Genomic DNA, 16,629 nt, shown 5'->3' with positions numbered 1-16,629 from the left:
ATGTAGATGCTGTAGTCTGGCAGGCCACTTGTCTTGTATCCACTTTCCATTTAGATGAGCTCCCCAAGCAATGTCTGAGGCATCTGTCGTTAGAATCTGACTCGCCTCTGGCCGGGTCACAGAGAGTCCCTTGTTTAGGTGACATTCCTGAGCCCACCACAAAAATTCCTTTTGAATGCAAGGTATTATTTGAATGACAGTGTCCAAATCCTGGCAGTGCTGTGTCCATACATTTTGAGATACCATTGCAGCTTCCTCATATGCAGTTTGGCATTGGGAAGCACCAGAATACAAGATGCCATGAACCCTAAGGCTTGAAGGACTGTCCTTGCAGTCAGCCCGGACTGAAGAGATAGTTGATGGAAGTAACTGGAAAGATTCTTTTGTTTGTCCGGGGTTAAAAAGGCCATCTGGGCTGCTGTATTCAGTCTCACACCCAGAAAGCACATGTCTTGAGAGGGTACTAGACTGGACTTTATTTCGTTCACAGAATACCCTAGGCATCTTAGCACTGCTATGACATAGTCCAAATGCTGTAGAAGGTCTTCCTTTTCTTGAGCTAGAATCAGGCAGTCGTCCAAGTAAGGATAGATTTGAATTCCTTTTAGCCTGAAGTAAGCTATCACTGGAGCCAGAACCTTTGTGAATACTCTGGGCGCAGTGGATAAGCCAAAGGGCAATGCAGAGAACTGATAGTGAGAATTTCCAGCTCGAAAACGCAGATACTTCCTGCAACTTAGCCTTATAGGCACATGAAGGTAAGCTTCCTTGAGATCTAAAGTTACCATCCAGTGATCTTTGCCCAGCAGAGGTAAAAGTTGTAACGTCAACATTTTGAACTTGGGAATGTCCAGATAAGTGTTGAGGATAGATAAATCCAAAATTGGCCTCCACGTGTTCCCCTTCTTCGGTACTAGGAACAGGCGAGAATAAAATCCTAGGCCCCTTTCTGGCACAGGAACTGGCTGAATGGCCCCTATTTGGAGCAACAGAGAAATTTGCTTGTGAGCCTCTTGTCTTTGTAGAGGAGGAATGTCTGGCATGCCTTTGAAAGGAGGCAAGGTATGGAAATAAAACCTGTAACCGTGGTGAATGATATCCAGAACCCATCTGTCTTGGGTAATTAAATCCCAATTTTCTTTGAAAAGAGACAGCCTTCCTCCCAAAGGTGCTGCCAGGCGAGAATGTACTGGCAGCTGAAAAGGCAGGTCATTGGATCTGCTTACGAAAGGACTGACCCCTGCCCTCACCAGAAGTCTGAGCAGGGGAACTCCCTGTCCTAGACCTAAAAGAACCTTGAGCTCTGCCCCTACCACGTCTAGACCTACCCCTAGACTGGGAATCATAAGCAGGATAAGTCCATCCCTTAGTAGGCCAATTTCTACTAAACTTTGGAGGCTGCACCTGCAAAAAATCCTTAACAGTTTGCATAGACTTAGCCTTGTCCTCCATTTTCTTTAAGACTGCTTCCACAGGCGAACCAAACAACACATCAGACTGCAAAGGAGCATCCAAAATCCTTGTTTTAACATGCTCAGCTAAATTCTGATCTCTCAACCAGGCATGCCTACGAAGAACAGAACCAGTGGCAGCCACCCTCGAGGAGGCCTGCACAGCATCAAAACCACATTGCAAAGAATGTTTACCCACCTGTTCAGACACATGAACTAAATCCTGCAACTCTTTACACTCAATACCTTCTGCCAGAGCATCCACCTTAGATTTCAATTGTGAAAGGAGATAATTCTGATATTTTAACATGTGAAACTGACAATTCAACGCCCTCATGGCTAAAGTGGAAGAAGTATACACTTTCTTTCCCCATCTATCCAAAGCCCTTGCCTCTTTATCAGGAGGAACAGGATTTTTAACAACAGAGGCCTTCACACCTTTAGGCCCCTGAGAGTCAGTTTCGGGTCTGCCCTAGGACTCTTAAAAAGATACTTATGAGCTTCAGGCACCCTATAGTACCTATCCGGTTTAACTGGGGCAGGAGGCAAAGAATCAGGATTCAGGGAAGCCTCTGCAAAACATCTTCCACCACATTCAGAACAGGAGGTATAGCTAAAGGCCTATGCTGGGGTAAAACAAGAATTCCCTAAGCCTCTTCCTGGAATCAGAGAAATCTTGACCTTCCCATTTAAAATGCTCCCTCATGGAATGCAGAGTCTCTGAAAATGAAAAATCCTCAGGAGGAGAAGCAGAAGGAGTAGAATCATCCACATCAGAATCAGAATAAGGAGGATACTCCTGCAAGTCTTCAGCCGAAGACTCAGAAGCCTCCGAACATTGCTCAAAACTTTCAAACTCAGGTTCCACCCTAGGCCTCTTATCAGGAGGGGGCATAGAACCTCTAATCATAGTAATCAAATCCTCTGCCATTTTAAGCATATGTTTCTTAGGCAAAGACCCAGAAGCACTAGGAGAAACCCCCACTGAAGCTGAACTTGGCCTGCCTCTCAAAGAAGCCTTGGAAACAGAAGGGGAGGCCCTAACCACCTTAGGAAGAGAGGGAAGAACAGCCACCTGAGAAGCCCCCTCAGCCTGGCCTACTTCCTGCGAGGATACATCCTGTAACAGTAAAGTCTCTCCCTGAGACTCCAAAGAAACACCTGGCAAAACCTCCAGCTCCACTGAGCCTTCTAAAGATCCGACGTCTGGGACTGTCGGTTCTTCCACTCTAGGCTTTGCTGCTTTGTCCTTGCGCTTTTTGGCCGAAGCGGGCGTCGGAGCATCCGACGGCATTTTATAATTACAACGCTTCCCAAAAACTAACCTGGCACAGTCTAACCTTCTCTTAATAGTGCGTTTGTTAAATCTAGCACAAGAGCGGCATCCAACAACGTCGTGCTCAGGCCCTAAACAAGGTATACACAAAGTATGGTAATCCCTATGAGGTATCTGTTTCCCACAAGAAATACAGTTATTCACTTTTTCTGACATCCGGTTAAATACTGAGGCAAGAAAAAACCAAAATATTCCCCAACGGGGTACTTAGCCAACTTTGATTCGGTCTGAAACTCTGACTTCAGAAACTTTCAGAACGCCAACCTGCACTCGCAAAATTGCTTCTGCATCGGACCATGCGGCAAAAAAGACTGAGGATATGACGTCGGTCATGCGCATTAGTACCCTGACGTACTGACGTCAGTCTAATGCGCCCTGACCGACGTCAGCCATATACTTTGGTATTCGGGCCGACTGGACAGCGGACTACCCAATAGTTAGGACTGCAGCAATGTGGAATGAAGAACATCCTAAGCAGTGAAGCAATTGTGGAAGCAAACGGTGATGGAGATGAAGTGCTTGAGACAGGTGGTAGGATGTACAGTGAGACAGAGAAAGATATGACATCAGAGCAAAAGCTAAAGTAGCTCTAACTGCAAACTAGGTGAAAGAGAACAGATTATAATGGTTTGGTTACATGTGCAGGAAAGCAGATAACCATATGGTGAAAAAGATTTGGGAGCGATGGGAAGAAGACAAGAGGAAATTAAGACATCTAGCAAAAGGTCAGATGTAGTGCATGAGAGAATACCTGTGACATTCAGGTATGCACTGAATTGAAAGTGGTGGTAACAGCTGACATGGGACTGCTGACTCCCATGCAGAAAATGGGGAAAAGGGAGCTGACGACGATGAAAAATGCATCTGGAAAGATAGATACTTACAAAAGGAGACCTTTCTGCCTTAAGAGTCTGGAAATGAAAGCAATATAAATCTGCATTACTGCTAGATCCACTGGCATAGGCAAATACAAGTCCAGACTATGACCTAGAAAATGGGTCTTCAACTACAGTCCTGGGCAGTTGAAGCAGCTGGTCAGAAGAGGGAGAGGAGTAACAGGACAATGTGTACTCGCATCTCGTTGAGGGTGAAGGGAGTACAAGCACACACTTCTCATGTCAGAATCCTTGCTGATAACCTGAGACCATACCAGAACACTTTTTGCAAAAGGTGGCACAGCCTTATGAAGGTTTACATCTTTCTCAAACCTTCCCAAAACCCAATGCACAACGAACCTTACGGATACTACTGGGAATGCACTGTGGGATGGACTACATGAAAGAACAAAACCTTCAATTTCCCAAAAATGGATTACACCACCACCTTTGCCAATCACAGCTCACTTTTAGGAGGGACAAATAAGCATATAAACTGCATTATAAAACCTACCTGTAGCTACTGGTCGAAGCAGTACAGTGCTATTAAGTTTTATGATGGGACTCATTTCCTTCATTTCTTTATCAAGCGCATTGCTGTTCCGAGACTGGCACTTCAACAACAGCTTATCATCCTGCTTTTGCAGCAAAACCAGCATGCTGGAAAGAAGTAGAACAGTCACATCTGAGGGAAAAGAATAACAGTGGATGAGTACACCAAACTAGAATGAACAAGCAGAATCCTGCATTAACATCATTAACAAGGTTTGTTCACATGGAGGAATAAATAAAATTTTCATATATTGCTCACCTACAGTCTTCTCCTTTCCCACTCTCCATAGCAAAGGGCCCGCATGAATCAGGTCATAATGAGTCAAGTCAATAGTCTGTGGAGAATAAAAAAGTGGCATTAACAAATATATACCACACACCACCTATTGCATTTGTTTTACTCTATCTTTGCTTGTTCTCTCAGATGTCAAGTATTCCTCTATTTCATGAAAAACATACAACTAAATACTGGGGACTGAGGCTACACAGGAAAAAGCAAGTCTAAACTTCTGACCATGTTTCCAAAATCCTACAATGCTGTGAAAGTAGTAAGGTTTCAGGTCCTTCAGTATTCCTGATTTGGTAACCAGGTAAATAAGCTGACCAAAGGCTTCATAGCCACAAACCAGGCCACAGACCAGCCTGCAATGTTCGCTTATTTAGCCTGAGTCTACCCAAAGGTTTGGTTTCAGAAATCAGTGGTTAACACTTTTCACTTAAACCTCAGACAAATATATGTACTCACAAAACAACAACTGCTGTCTAAATAAACAAAAGTAACTTTAACTTTATTCAGTGCATATTCATTACTGTTCCTGGCACCTCTTCAGCCTTCCGAGGTACAAACAGAACTTGCAGTTAAAACATTCCTTAAATGCTAAATAACCATTTACCCATAATTTCTCCTCTTTGGTTTTTTTTTTTTTTTGAATACACAAAACCCTTTAAATATATATTTTATTTTGTTTCTAAAAGCTTTCTTTCTGAAAAACTGCCACAAATTATCAAAACCTTTACACTTTTTTCCAAACAGCAACTTAGGGGATGGTTTCTTATATCCCCCCAAAAAAGTTTCTACATCCTGACTCTTATTGCCTGTTTGTTTTCACCAATGTATACTTTTACACATTCACAAAATATTGCATATATCACACCATCTGACTGCTATGTAACATTTTGATAAACAGACTGCTTTCTCTCATTATTCATACATGTGCTTACAAATCCCACAATATTCCTATACCTTAGAGCCTAAAACTGTCACTCAATTTTAAAGACATAGTAAATTGCTATGTACTATCATATCTGCTATGCCAGAGCTTTTCCTTTCAGCAAACCAACAAAAGTTCTATTTGTGTATCTATGCATATTTTTTGTACACATAAAATGGTTTCAGTAATAAAATTGAAATGGAATATTTTGTTAAATAATGAAGAAAGTACAGTTGTGTAACAACTTACCATGATGGCAGATGTCCTTCTCTTCACTGCTGCAGTATTCTTTACAATAGGGATCCCCTGCCAAGGGTGGCCCAATGTCCAGACTGTACACCAAAGCCTTTAGGTTGTCTAAGGTATATGCCATATGTCAAATATATAGCTCCTGTGTATAGCATACAGCATAAAGGTGACATCCAGACATGCCATGTCATCCTCAGAACTGACAGCCCCAGTAGGAATGTCAGTCCAAGGTAAAAAGTGGTAACCAGTACATCCAGAAGTGACAAGAACCAGGGGGAAGGAGGGAGGGAGGGAGTGAATACTGCAACAGTGAAGAAAGTATATCTACTGGTATGGTAAGTTCTTACACAACAGTACTATGTCCTTCCATTTCACTGCTGCAGTATTCTTTACAATAGGGACAGGTCAAAAGCCAAGGAAGAATACAGGGAGGAGGAAGGACCAGAAGAGCTCTCTAGGAACCCATGAAGAACGGCCTAACAAACCCAGCTCTAGATCTCACATCCAACTTATTGTGCTAGGTAAACATATATATAACAGTCCACAGCACACAGGATCCAAGGCCAAATAATCCAACAGCAGGCAATAAAATCAAATTTCTTTTAGTTCCAAAAACAGCACACGTAGTCGGTTCTAAATAGAACAGCAACACAGATAAGCCAAGCGCTTTCACCCAGTATATTACTAGGCTTTCTCAAGGCAACAAACAGAGCTATCCATTACACATCAGTTTTAAATAACTAGTACAATTAAATGGTAACTCCACCCATCAATTAGAAGTTAATACCTTTGATAGTGTTGTGTTAAAGACATAGTACAAAGAGAAACAGTTTCTCAAGTTGAATATATATGTTTGTGTAAGAAATACTTCTTAATATAGTCAATAATGGTAATAATACCCTGCAAAGTGCCTTGTCAGTGCAAAATTCATAAAGGTACATCATAAATTAAAAAAAAAATTTAAATTTGAAATGATTAATTATTGTTACAAGTTGGAATTAAAATTAAATCACATTTCTTATTCCAAAAACTAAAATAGATAGATAAATAATAAATAAATCAAACTTGAGGGTCTGGAATGGTTTGGACAGGTGCTGATTTCAAGTGGTGCACTAAGTGGCAAAACCATTAATTTGGTTAAGGAATTAATGGAGACGGTTCTCGAGAACAGCTATATATTCTTTAATGGGGAGTTCTACAGGCAAAGAAAAGGTGTGGCAATGGGGGCTAGCTGTGCCACTGTTTATGCAAATTGTGTGCTTTATTACTGGGAACAAAGATTTGTCTTCAACACAGACGGGGCACCTATGATTAGGCACTATTCCAGATATTTGGATGACATTTGTATTTTGTGGAATGGGTCCCTGCAGGACTTGGAGAGCTTTTTGGATTACATCAATAGTACTACTAGCTTTCTGAAATTTACCCATAGTATTGATCGGGACACCTTACACTATTTGGATGTAACTTTGATGAAGGACTACACTAATCATTGTTTTCAGTCTAGGGTGTACAGGAAGCCTACGTTCTCCAACACCTATCTCCACTTTAATAGTGGGCACCCCTATTATCAAAAAAGGGGAATTAAGGGACAGTTGATCAGGGCCTCCAGAATGTGTAGTACTTTGGAATACTATGAGCAAGAGACTAAGGTCTTGCACGAACTCTTTTTGGAAAAGGCCTACCCGGTAGACCTGATAAATCAATTGATTTTGGAGGTTACTGGCAAAAGAGAATCAGTCTTTCACCCCCTTTTGGGCACTGGTGTACCTTTGGTGGAAGAATCGGTAAAAAAGAAGAATGACAAGTTTAAGGAGAGTTTTTCATACACCTTTTCTTCCAGCTCACATGATTTGGAAAACATTATTACAAAATACTGGCCCATAGTATCTACTAATGTTGATCTTAAACAATTTTTTCCCCTGATGCCTAGTTTTATCAGAAAAAGAGGTAGAAATTTGAAAGATCTGTTTGAGGGGAAAAAAATATGGGTTATGACATAAACAATCAGAGGCCTGGCACTTTAAAATGCGGTCAATGTAAACAATGTCAATATATGCTTGACCAAGACACCATCACAATTCCCTCAAGAAGGTTTAAGTACAAGTTTCATCAACATTTTAACTGTGCAACTAAAGGGGTGGTGTACCTGGGTATTTGTACTTTCTGTTCTGGGTTTTACATTGGTAAAACCGAGAGACAGCTTAGGAGAAGGGTATACGAGCACCAATATGATATCACTAAATGTAAGGACACCAATGCCTTTTACAAACACTCCCAGATATGTGAAGGCATGAACCTTAAATTTTTGGTGTTGGAGCAGGTGGTGCCAGATCCACGAGGGGGCAACTGGGAGGCCAAATTGAAGACTCGAGAACTGTTCTGGCATTTGAAATTGGATGCCTGCACCCCTCCTGGAATGACTGAGGGCTTAAATATTAACAGCATTCTAAAAATGAGAAGAGCATGGTTATAATATGTGACTATTTAGTTTAATTTTGTATAGGTTCACTTGTTCTTCTTTCACCTTCTTGTTGTTCTTCTTCTTGTTGTTGTTATTAGGTAGTGTTGTGATATTAGTCAGAAAGCTCCCTATTTTTTACAATGTCACTGTAAAAAGTTTGATTTATTTATTATTTATTATTTATCTATCTATTTTAGTTTTTGGAATAAAAAATGTGATTTAATTTTAATTCCAACTTGTAACAATAATTAATCATTTCAAATTTAAATTTTTTTTTTAATTTATGATGTACCTTTATGAATTTTGCACTGACAAGGCACTTTGCAGGGTATTATTACCATTATTGACTATATTAAGAAGTATTTCTTACACAAACATATATATTCAACTTGAGAAACTGTTTCTCTTTGTACTATGTCTTTAACACAACACTATCAAAGGTATTAACTTCTAATTGATGGGTGGAGTTACCATTTAATTGTACTAGTTATTTAAAACTGATGTGTAATGGATAGCTCTGTTTGTTGCCTTGAGAAAGCCTAGTAATATACTGGGTGAAAGCGCTTGGCTTATCTGTGTTGCTGTTCTATTTAGAACCGACTACGTGTGCTGTTTTTGGAATTAAAAGAAATTTGATTTTATTGCCTGCTGTTGGATTATTTGGCCTCGGATCCTGTGTGCTGTGGACTGTTATATTCTTGGTTTATTTCAACTTGTACGTTCTAGGTAAACATATGCACTGAGGACCAGGTAGCTGCCTCAAGAATAGAGTTAGTATCCAAACCCTTGAAAAAAGCACCAGAAGAAGCCACAGCTTAACAGAAGAAGTAAGGCTCTTGCCATGAAAGGCATAACAAAAAGAAATGGCTTTAGAAATCCAAGAAGAAACAGTTTGCTTGGAAACAGCCTCATAAGAATCTAAGATGAAAGGAAACAAAGAGCTGATCAGATTTACGAAAAGTTTTAGTCTCATCCAAATAAAATCTGAGTTGTCTATGCACATCCAAAGTGTGCAACATCTTCTTACTAGCAGACTGCAGAGAAGGAAAAAATGTGGGCAAATGAACAGACCGATTAAGAGTCAACTCATTCACCACTCTGGGCATAAACAAAGGATTAGCATGAAGGGACACCCTGTCCTTATGGAACACTAAAAAAGGAGGACAGGCCATAGGATCATAAGGAGGATATTAGGCTAATGACCCTAAGGCCCTTTCAAGCCTAGCCAAGTTTTACCCTTAGTTCCACTATCAGCACCTACCACTCCTGTCCAAGAGGGACATAGGTGGATTTACGGTTACCCATCCAATCGTTCAGACTGTGTTTGAAGAGGCCAATGAAGTGCTCTGCTTGACATGAAGCGGGAGTCTGTTCCAAAGGTGTGATAACCTCTGGGAGGTAAATCTGTCCCTCCAGCAGGTTCTATTAATGTCACATACAAGGTAAAGGCCATAAGAGCAAGTAACCCGTGTACCATTTGACTTACGGATATGCAGCATTTCTAATAAAGCAAGGACAAAGATCGCCTTATATGCAAGGCAGAGACTGCCTCTAAGTAGTCTGTATGAAACAGACTAAAGTAACACTGATTTCAGATGATCCCCATAGGACAGATGCTGAAGACCTTGAATTTTCCTTGTGAGGAACCTTTGTGGTCTCCTCCAATTGCTGCAGGTACTTGGCATTGTACTCAATTAGTGGTCTGATAAGGGAAGAGTGCAGGGAGGTTATAACTCCTTTTTTTCTGGCGGCAGTGCTGAGATGAGCAATACAGAATGCCCCTTCTTACCACTGTGGAGACATGGTGATCAAAGGTAAGGTTGCTATCAACTTGTGTGCCCAAGTCTCTCACCACTGAGTGTGTACCTAGGGTGTTGTTATTGATGTGGTAGTCAACAGAAACATCACTCTTATCGAAAGGGATGATACATTTTTTTTTGCATTGAGTTTAAGGCCATGACTTTGACACCCTCTTGTAGGATGTTGACATCGTTTGGAGATTCTATGACTGCTCCCAGATTGCAGTCATCAGCAAACTTTGTCAGCCACAGACCATCAGTTTTATCTTGCACTTTGGAGAAATGGATTCCAAACAGTAGAGGTCCTAGGACTGATTCCTGTGGAGCACCTCTGGTTACGTTACAGGTCTGCTGTTGGAGGTGGATTCCCTTATTTTGACCACATGGGTTCTATCAGTGAGCCAGTAACCCATCTAATGGTAGACGGATTGATACCTAGCTGGGTGAGTTTGTCAATTATACCAAAGTGGGGGATATTGTCAAAAGCCTTGGCTAAGTCAAGATAGGGTGTATGTACAGATTCCCCTCATGAAGGGCCTTGATGACTGTCTTGAAGACGTTCACCAGGTTTAAGAGGCATGATCTCTCTTTGACAAATCCAAACTGAGTAGGGTCAAGTGTTTTGAGGTTACCAATATCTTTGTTGATAAGGTCCATGGCCTTGCAGATAAGGCTAGTCAGGCTAAGAGGTCTATAGTTCCCAGGGTCAGTGGAAGCACCACCTTTGTGCAAGGGGATAATGGTGACGTTTTTCCATTCAGCTGGGACAAAGCCAGTTCTTAGACTATGACTGAAGAGAGTACCTAACGGTATTGCTAATTCTTGTTTGAGCTCATGTAGGACGCGGTCTGGGATGTTATCAGGACCCATGGATGCTGTATTTCTGACCTTAGACAAGGCTTGAAGCTCAGTTAACCGACTGGCAGAAGTAAGGGCTAATAAAAGTACAGTCTTCCAAGAATAATGTTGTAAGGAAGCTGAAGTAGCAGGCTCAAAATGAGCCTGGGTCAATTTTTCCAAGATAAAAATTAAGATCCCAGGGAGGAGGAACAGGCCTCCTGGGAGGCCTAATATGAAGGATTCCCATCCAGTAACTAACCACAGAAGTCTTGAAACAACAACTAAACAGTAATCTTCGTGAATCAGCGTCTTTATTGGAAAAACAGGCAACAAAATTCGTAACTTAGCGCTTTCACCCTTACAATAAGGGCATCATCAGAGTTATGCTTCATTTTTAAAAAACACGTGTTTAAATAACAACTGACTAATGAACACACCCCCACAACAACCAATAGTAACTCAAGGTTAACATCCCACTCAATTAATGAATAAATGAATAAATTGAAAATCATTGCACCGTGTTAAAACACTCATCATAATGCCCTATAAAATTGTAACATGTACATTAATACTTATAATTTAAAAAATAGATGCTGTAATTTTAATATAGTCAATATATCTCAGAAAAAAAGGGGAACAACTTCAGAATGTAAAATTTTACCATTTTGAGGTGAAAAACATTTCCACTAAAAATAAAGTATAATACATCATACAAAAAGTTTTTGTATTTTACAAGTTAAATAAAATAAATCTAATAATTCTATATATTCAAAAAAATTTTTTTATAAAAGATGATTTGCTAATTTCATTAGTATTAAAAAACAATTGTAAAAATTATTGTAAAAACAATTGTTTAGACACTGATCAAATCATCTGTGCTCTATATTTCAAAATACTTGCTAAAGAAATATATTCATTGATACCCGGTGGCTTAGACGCATTTAACCTAAGCTGCCATAAGCATTCCTTAACTTCTAATAAGGTTTTAGCGTCGCCACCGTTTTCTCTGTATGGTACCCTATTATAAAAAACAAAAATCTTTTAAAATTTTTACAATAGGTACTGTGTATATAAAGTGCATTTGTAGTTTTTTTAAATTATAAGTATTAATGTACATGTTACAATTTTATAGGGCATTATGATGAGTGTTTTAACACGGTGCAATGATTTTCAATTTATTCATTTATTCATTAATTGAGTGGGATGTTAACCTTGAGTTACTATTGGTTGTTGTGGGGGTGTGTTCATTAGTCAGTTGTTATTTAAACACGTGTTTTTTAAAAATGAAGCATAACTCTGATGATGTCCTTATTGTAAGGGTGAAAGCGCTAACTTACAAATTTTGTTGCCTGTTTTTCTAATATGAAGGATGCCTTTAAGAAACTATTCAGCCTCAAATCTGGAAGCTAAATGATTTGATGAAGGCAGACAAGCAGAAATAGCTGATAAGTAGGCGTTAACAGAAGAATAAACCAATCCAGCATTAAGCAGTTCACACAGATAAGACGGAACCAAAGGAACATCCACAGAAAGTGGATAGTACAGTTGTGTACACTTACCATAAATGCAGATGTTCGAGTGTACTTACTGTTGCAGTCATTACTTTTGGGTTATCTGCTTGCAGGTAGCCCTCAGTCAGCCTGATTAACAAAGTCTTGGGTCCTGTGTCGGTTGCTGTCCCTTCTTCCAAGACGTCAGGTTGTCAGGGGTATAAAACATGCAGCCGACACCATTACACCAGTTTTTCTTGCCCCAGATGTCAGGTGTCCCCCTAATGGGGAGTAATTAAATATAAAAGTACAAAGATATACTTCCAACAAAAAAGCAAATACACCAAAAAGGCTTTTAAGCATAGTAAAGGAAAGCAGAAGTATAGCCAAAAGAAGTTAGGGGGCTGGAGGGAGGGTAACCAGGACTGCAACACTGAATACACTCGAACATCTACATTTATGGTAAGTGTACACAACTGTACTATGTTCTTCATGTTTCACTGTTGCAGTCATTACATTTGGGTAGATTCCCAAAGCTACGGTTGGGAGGAGGAATTTAGATAGCATTAGGACCAGCTATAAGGCCCTGCAAGACTGCAGTGGCAAAACCAGCTCTGTATTTAGAGAAAATTGGCAAATGATAATGCTTGGTGAAAGTATGTACAGAACTCCAGGTATCAGCTTCTAGGATGTCCCTGGTAGGGACGCCTCTAAGAAAGGCTGTAGAGGTAGATGCAGCCCTGATGAAGTGAAGTCTGATCCCCTCGGGGATATGTTTTCCATGGTGCTTACAGCAGAAATTAATGCAATGGCCCATCCACTTAGAAATGGTTTGCTTTGAAATAGCCTTCCCCTCTGCCCCTGCAGCAAATGCTACCAGCAGTTGTTCAGACTTCCTTTAAGGTTTAGTCCTGTCCAAGTAGAATCTGTGTTGTCTGTGCACATCTAAGGAATGCAGTATCCATTCCCCTTTGTTCTGTGGCTTGGGAAAGAAGGTTGGCAATTGAATGGACTGATTAAGAGCCACATTGGATACCACCTTGGGCATGAAGGATGGATTGGTTCTGAGGGACACCTTGTCCGCATGAAAGATGATGAAAGGCTCCACTGCCATAAGGGCCTGTAATTCAGATACCCTTCTAGCTGAAGTGATTGCTAAAAGGAAAGCTGTTTTCCAAGAAAGAAATTTTAAGTTTGCAGTAGCAGCTGGCTCGAAAGGAGGTAAAGTGAGTTTCTCCAAAACAAAGTTAAAGTCCCAGGCTGGGGTTGGAGCTCTCCTGGGTGGTCTCACATTTCTGGCCTCTCTGAGGAACTGCTTGAGCAGTGGATGAGAGAAGGCGGGGGGGGGGGGGTTCTGTGTTATATTGAGCTGAAATGGCTGAGGCGTGAATTTTAATAGAGGAAAAAGACAGGCCCTTGTGAAGCATCTCAGTTAAGTATTGTAAAATCTGAGGTAAATTGGGCGCTGCTGTGCTCATCCCTTGAGATTGGTTCCAGGCACAGAATCTTTTCCATTTATCAGCATAGGATTTTGTAGTGCTAGGCCTCCTTGCCTCTAAAATGATATCCATCATAGTTTTACTGAGGGATGGTAAAGGAGAGATTATGTAATTAGGCAAGCTGCAAGGTTCAGTGTTAGAAGCTGAGGATGCAGAATCTGGTTCTCCTGCTCAGACAACAGGGAAGGAGTCTGAGGCAGGTGCCATGGGGATAACCGTGACACACTGCGCAGGAGGGGGTACCAGTGCTGGCGTGGCCAGACTGGAGAAATCAAAATCATCCTTGGTTTGTCCTGTTTGATTTTTAGTAGTACTTTGGAGAGCAGAGGCAGAGGGGGGAAGGCATAGACTGATAGGTTTTTCCAGCTGAAGGACAGAGCATCCACTTTCCAGGCTTGCTTGTGGGGAGTCCTTGTGCAAAATTTGTCCAATTGGTAGTTCTGGGGAGAGGTAAACAGGTCTATATCTGGGCTCCCCCACTTGCTTGTCAACATGTTGAAAATCCTTGGTTCCAGTTTCTACTCGTGTGGGTCCATGAGGTTTCTGCTTAGTCCATCTGCCAGTGTATTTCACTTTCCTGGCAGGAACTGAGCTTGTAGGTGCACTTGGTAGCTCAAGGCTGTGTTCCACAATGCCATGGCTAGTCTGCAGAGGAGGTAAGAATGTGTATCCCCCTGCTTGTTTATGTACCACATAACAGTGGTGTTGTCCGTCTTTACCATTAGTTGTCCTGGAAGAATGTGGTCCTTGAAGGCTGTCAGAGCATTCTGTACAGCTAACATTTCTTTTTTATTGATATCCAGGTGCATTTGACCTGGGTTCCATTTGGCCAGAATGCACTTCCCTGCCTGGCCATGCATAGTCTGATGAGTCTGTTGTTAGGGTTTGGGTGGCAGGGGGTGGTGTGAAAGGTAGTCCCTTGATTTGGTGGCAGGCCTCTGCCCACCAAAGGAACTCTAGGCGTAGGCAAGGTATGATAGGAATCACTGCTTCTAGATCCTGAGAATGTTGACACCATAAGCTTTTTAGATACCACTGTAGTTTCCTCATATGCAGTCTTGCATATGGAATTAGAAGAATGCAGGAGGCCATGAACCCCAAGGCTTACAGTATTTGTCTTGCAGATAGCAGGGTTTTTGTGGCCACTTGCTTGAAGTAGGTTGTCAAATGAATTTGTTTCTCTGGCGTGAGGTAAGATATCTGGGAAGTTGTATTCAAGCTTGCTCCCAGGAATATAATTTATTGACAGGGTACCAGGTGTGATTTCTTTTCGTTTATGGTGTACCCCAGACAAGTTAGAAAGTACAGTTGTGTACACTTACCATAAATGTAGATGTTCAAGTGTATTCACTTGGATTATCCTGCTAGTAGGCTACCTTCAGTCGGCCTGAATTCCAAAGTCTAGGTCCGGCATCGGTTGCTGCCGCCTCTTCCCTGACATCAGTGCGCCAGGGGTATAAAAGATGCAGCTGACACCATTTTCTTCAGTTTTTCTTGCCCCAGATGTTAGGTGCCCCCAAAAGGGTAGACTAAAAATATGCCAATAAAACATGCATGCAACAAAATATATTATACCTTCATCTACAAGCAAATACACCACATAGGTTGCATAGATTAGAGAAGTTTAGATAAGTTCCAGCAAAGATATGGGGATGTTGGGTGGGTAACCTGGACTGCAACAGTGAATACACTCGAACATCTACATTTATGGTAAGTGTACACAACTGTACTATGTTCTTCGTGTTTCACTGTTGCAGTCATTACACTTGGGTTGAATCCCAAAGCAAAGGTTGGGAGGCTGGAGCTAAATAGCATTAGGAGCGGCTATGAGGCCCTGCAGAACTGCAGTGGCAAAGCCTGCCCTGGATTTAGAGTAGAGTGGTAAATGATGGTGCTTTGTAAAGGTGTGCACTGAACTCCAGGAAGCAGCCTCTAAAATGTCTTTGGTTGGTACCCCCCTGAGGAAGGCTGCTGAAGTGGCTACTGCTCTGGTTGAATGTGGCCTAATGCCCTTAGATACGGGCTTGCCATGTTGTGAATAGCAGAAACAAATGCAGTGGCCTATCCACTTTGAAATAGTTTGCTTTGAGATAGCCTTTCTTTGTGATCCTGCAGCATATGTCACTAGTAGTTGCTCTGTCTTTCTGAAAGCTTTGGTTCTGTTCAAGTAGAAGCATAGCTGTCTGTGTATGCCCAAAGAATGCAGAATTCTCTCCCCCTTATTCTGTGGGTTTGGATAAAAAGTAGGCAAATGAATAGTTTGGTTAAGGGCTACACTGGACACTACCTTAGGCACAAATGTCGGGTTTGTCCTCAGAGAAACCCTGTCTGGGTAAAAAATGATAAAAGGTTCCACCGCCATGACTGCCTGTAGTTCTGAGACTCGTCTTGCAGAGGTTATTGCTAGGAGCAGAGCTGTTTTCCAAGATAAAAACTTTATGTCAGCTGTAGCGGCTGGCTCAAAAGGAGGCAGGGTGAGTTTTTCCAAGACATAATTGAGGCCCCATGCAGGTACTGGTGATCTCCTTGGAGGCCTTAAGTTTTTGGCTCCTCTGAGGTACTGCCTTAACAAAGGATGAGAAAACATTGGTGGCTCTGTATTGTAATGAGCCAAAATGACAGAGGCATGAATTTTAATAGATGAAAAGGATAGACCTTCATCCAGCATCTCAGTTAAGTATTGCAACATCTGAGGACTATTTGGTACAGCTGTGTCAATTCCTTGTGCCTGGTTCCAAGCACAGAATCTCTTCCATTTTCCAGCGTAAGATTTTCTGGTACTAGGCCTTCTGGCCTCCAAAATGACATCCATCACAGCTTTAGTGAGAGGCACGTTTTGTATGGCTACATTATCCGCCATGCT

General features: G+C 41.4%; 1 protein-coding gene across 6 annotated transcripts in view; it reads right to left on the bottom strand.

Annotated features, from left to right (window-relative positions):
- Positions 1 to 16,629, bottom strand: part of ARHGEF1 (Rho guanine nucleotide exchange factor 1) — a 3,019,431-nt gene that overhangs the window by 559,550 nt on the left and 2,443,252 nt on the right. For all 6 annotated transcript variants that reach the window (XM_044080805.1, XM_044080809.1, XM_044080807.1 and 3 more), the window contains 2 exons: positions 4,474 to 4,549; positions 4,177 to 4,347 (listed from right to left, as the gene is read on the bottom strand). In XM_044080805.1, coding sequence (XP_043936740.1) covers positions 4,177 to 4,347; positions 4,474 to 4,549 — 247 coding nt within the window. The remainder of the gene's footprint in view (positions 1 to 4,176; positions 4,348 to 4,473; positions 4,550 to 16,629) is intronic.

The sequence above is a fragment of the Protopterus annectens genome, chromosome 8.part0 (assembly GCF_019279795.1).
Source record: "Protopterus annectens isolate FY-2018-M chromosome 8.part0, PAN1.0, whole genome shotgun sequence".
Classification (NCBI taxonomy): Eukaryota; Metazoa; Chordata; order Ceratodontiformes; family Protopteridae; genus Protopterus; species Protopterus annectens.
Note: the sequence above shows the minus strand (reverse complement) of the source record. Positions and strands in the feature narration are given on the sequence as shown.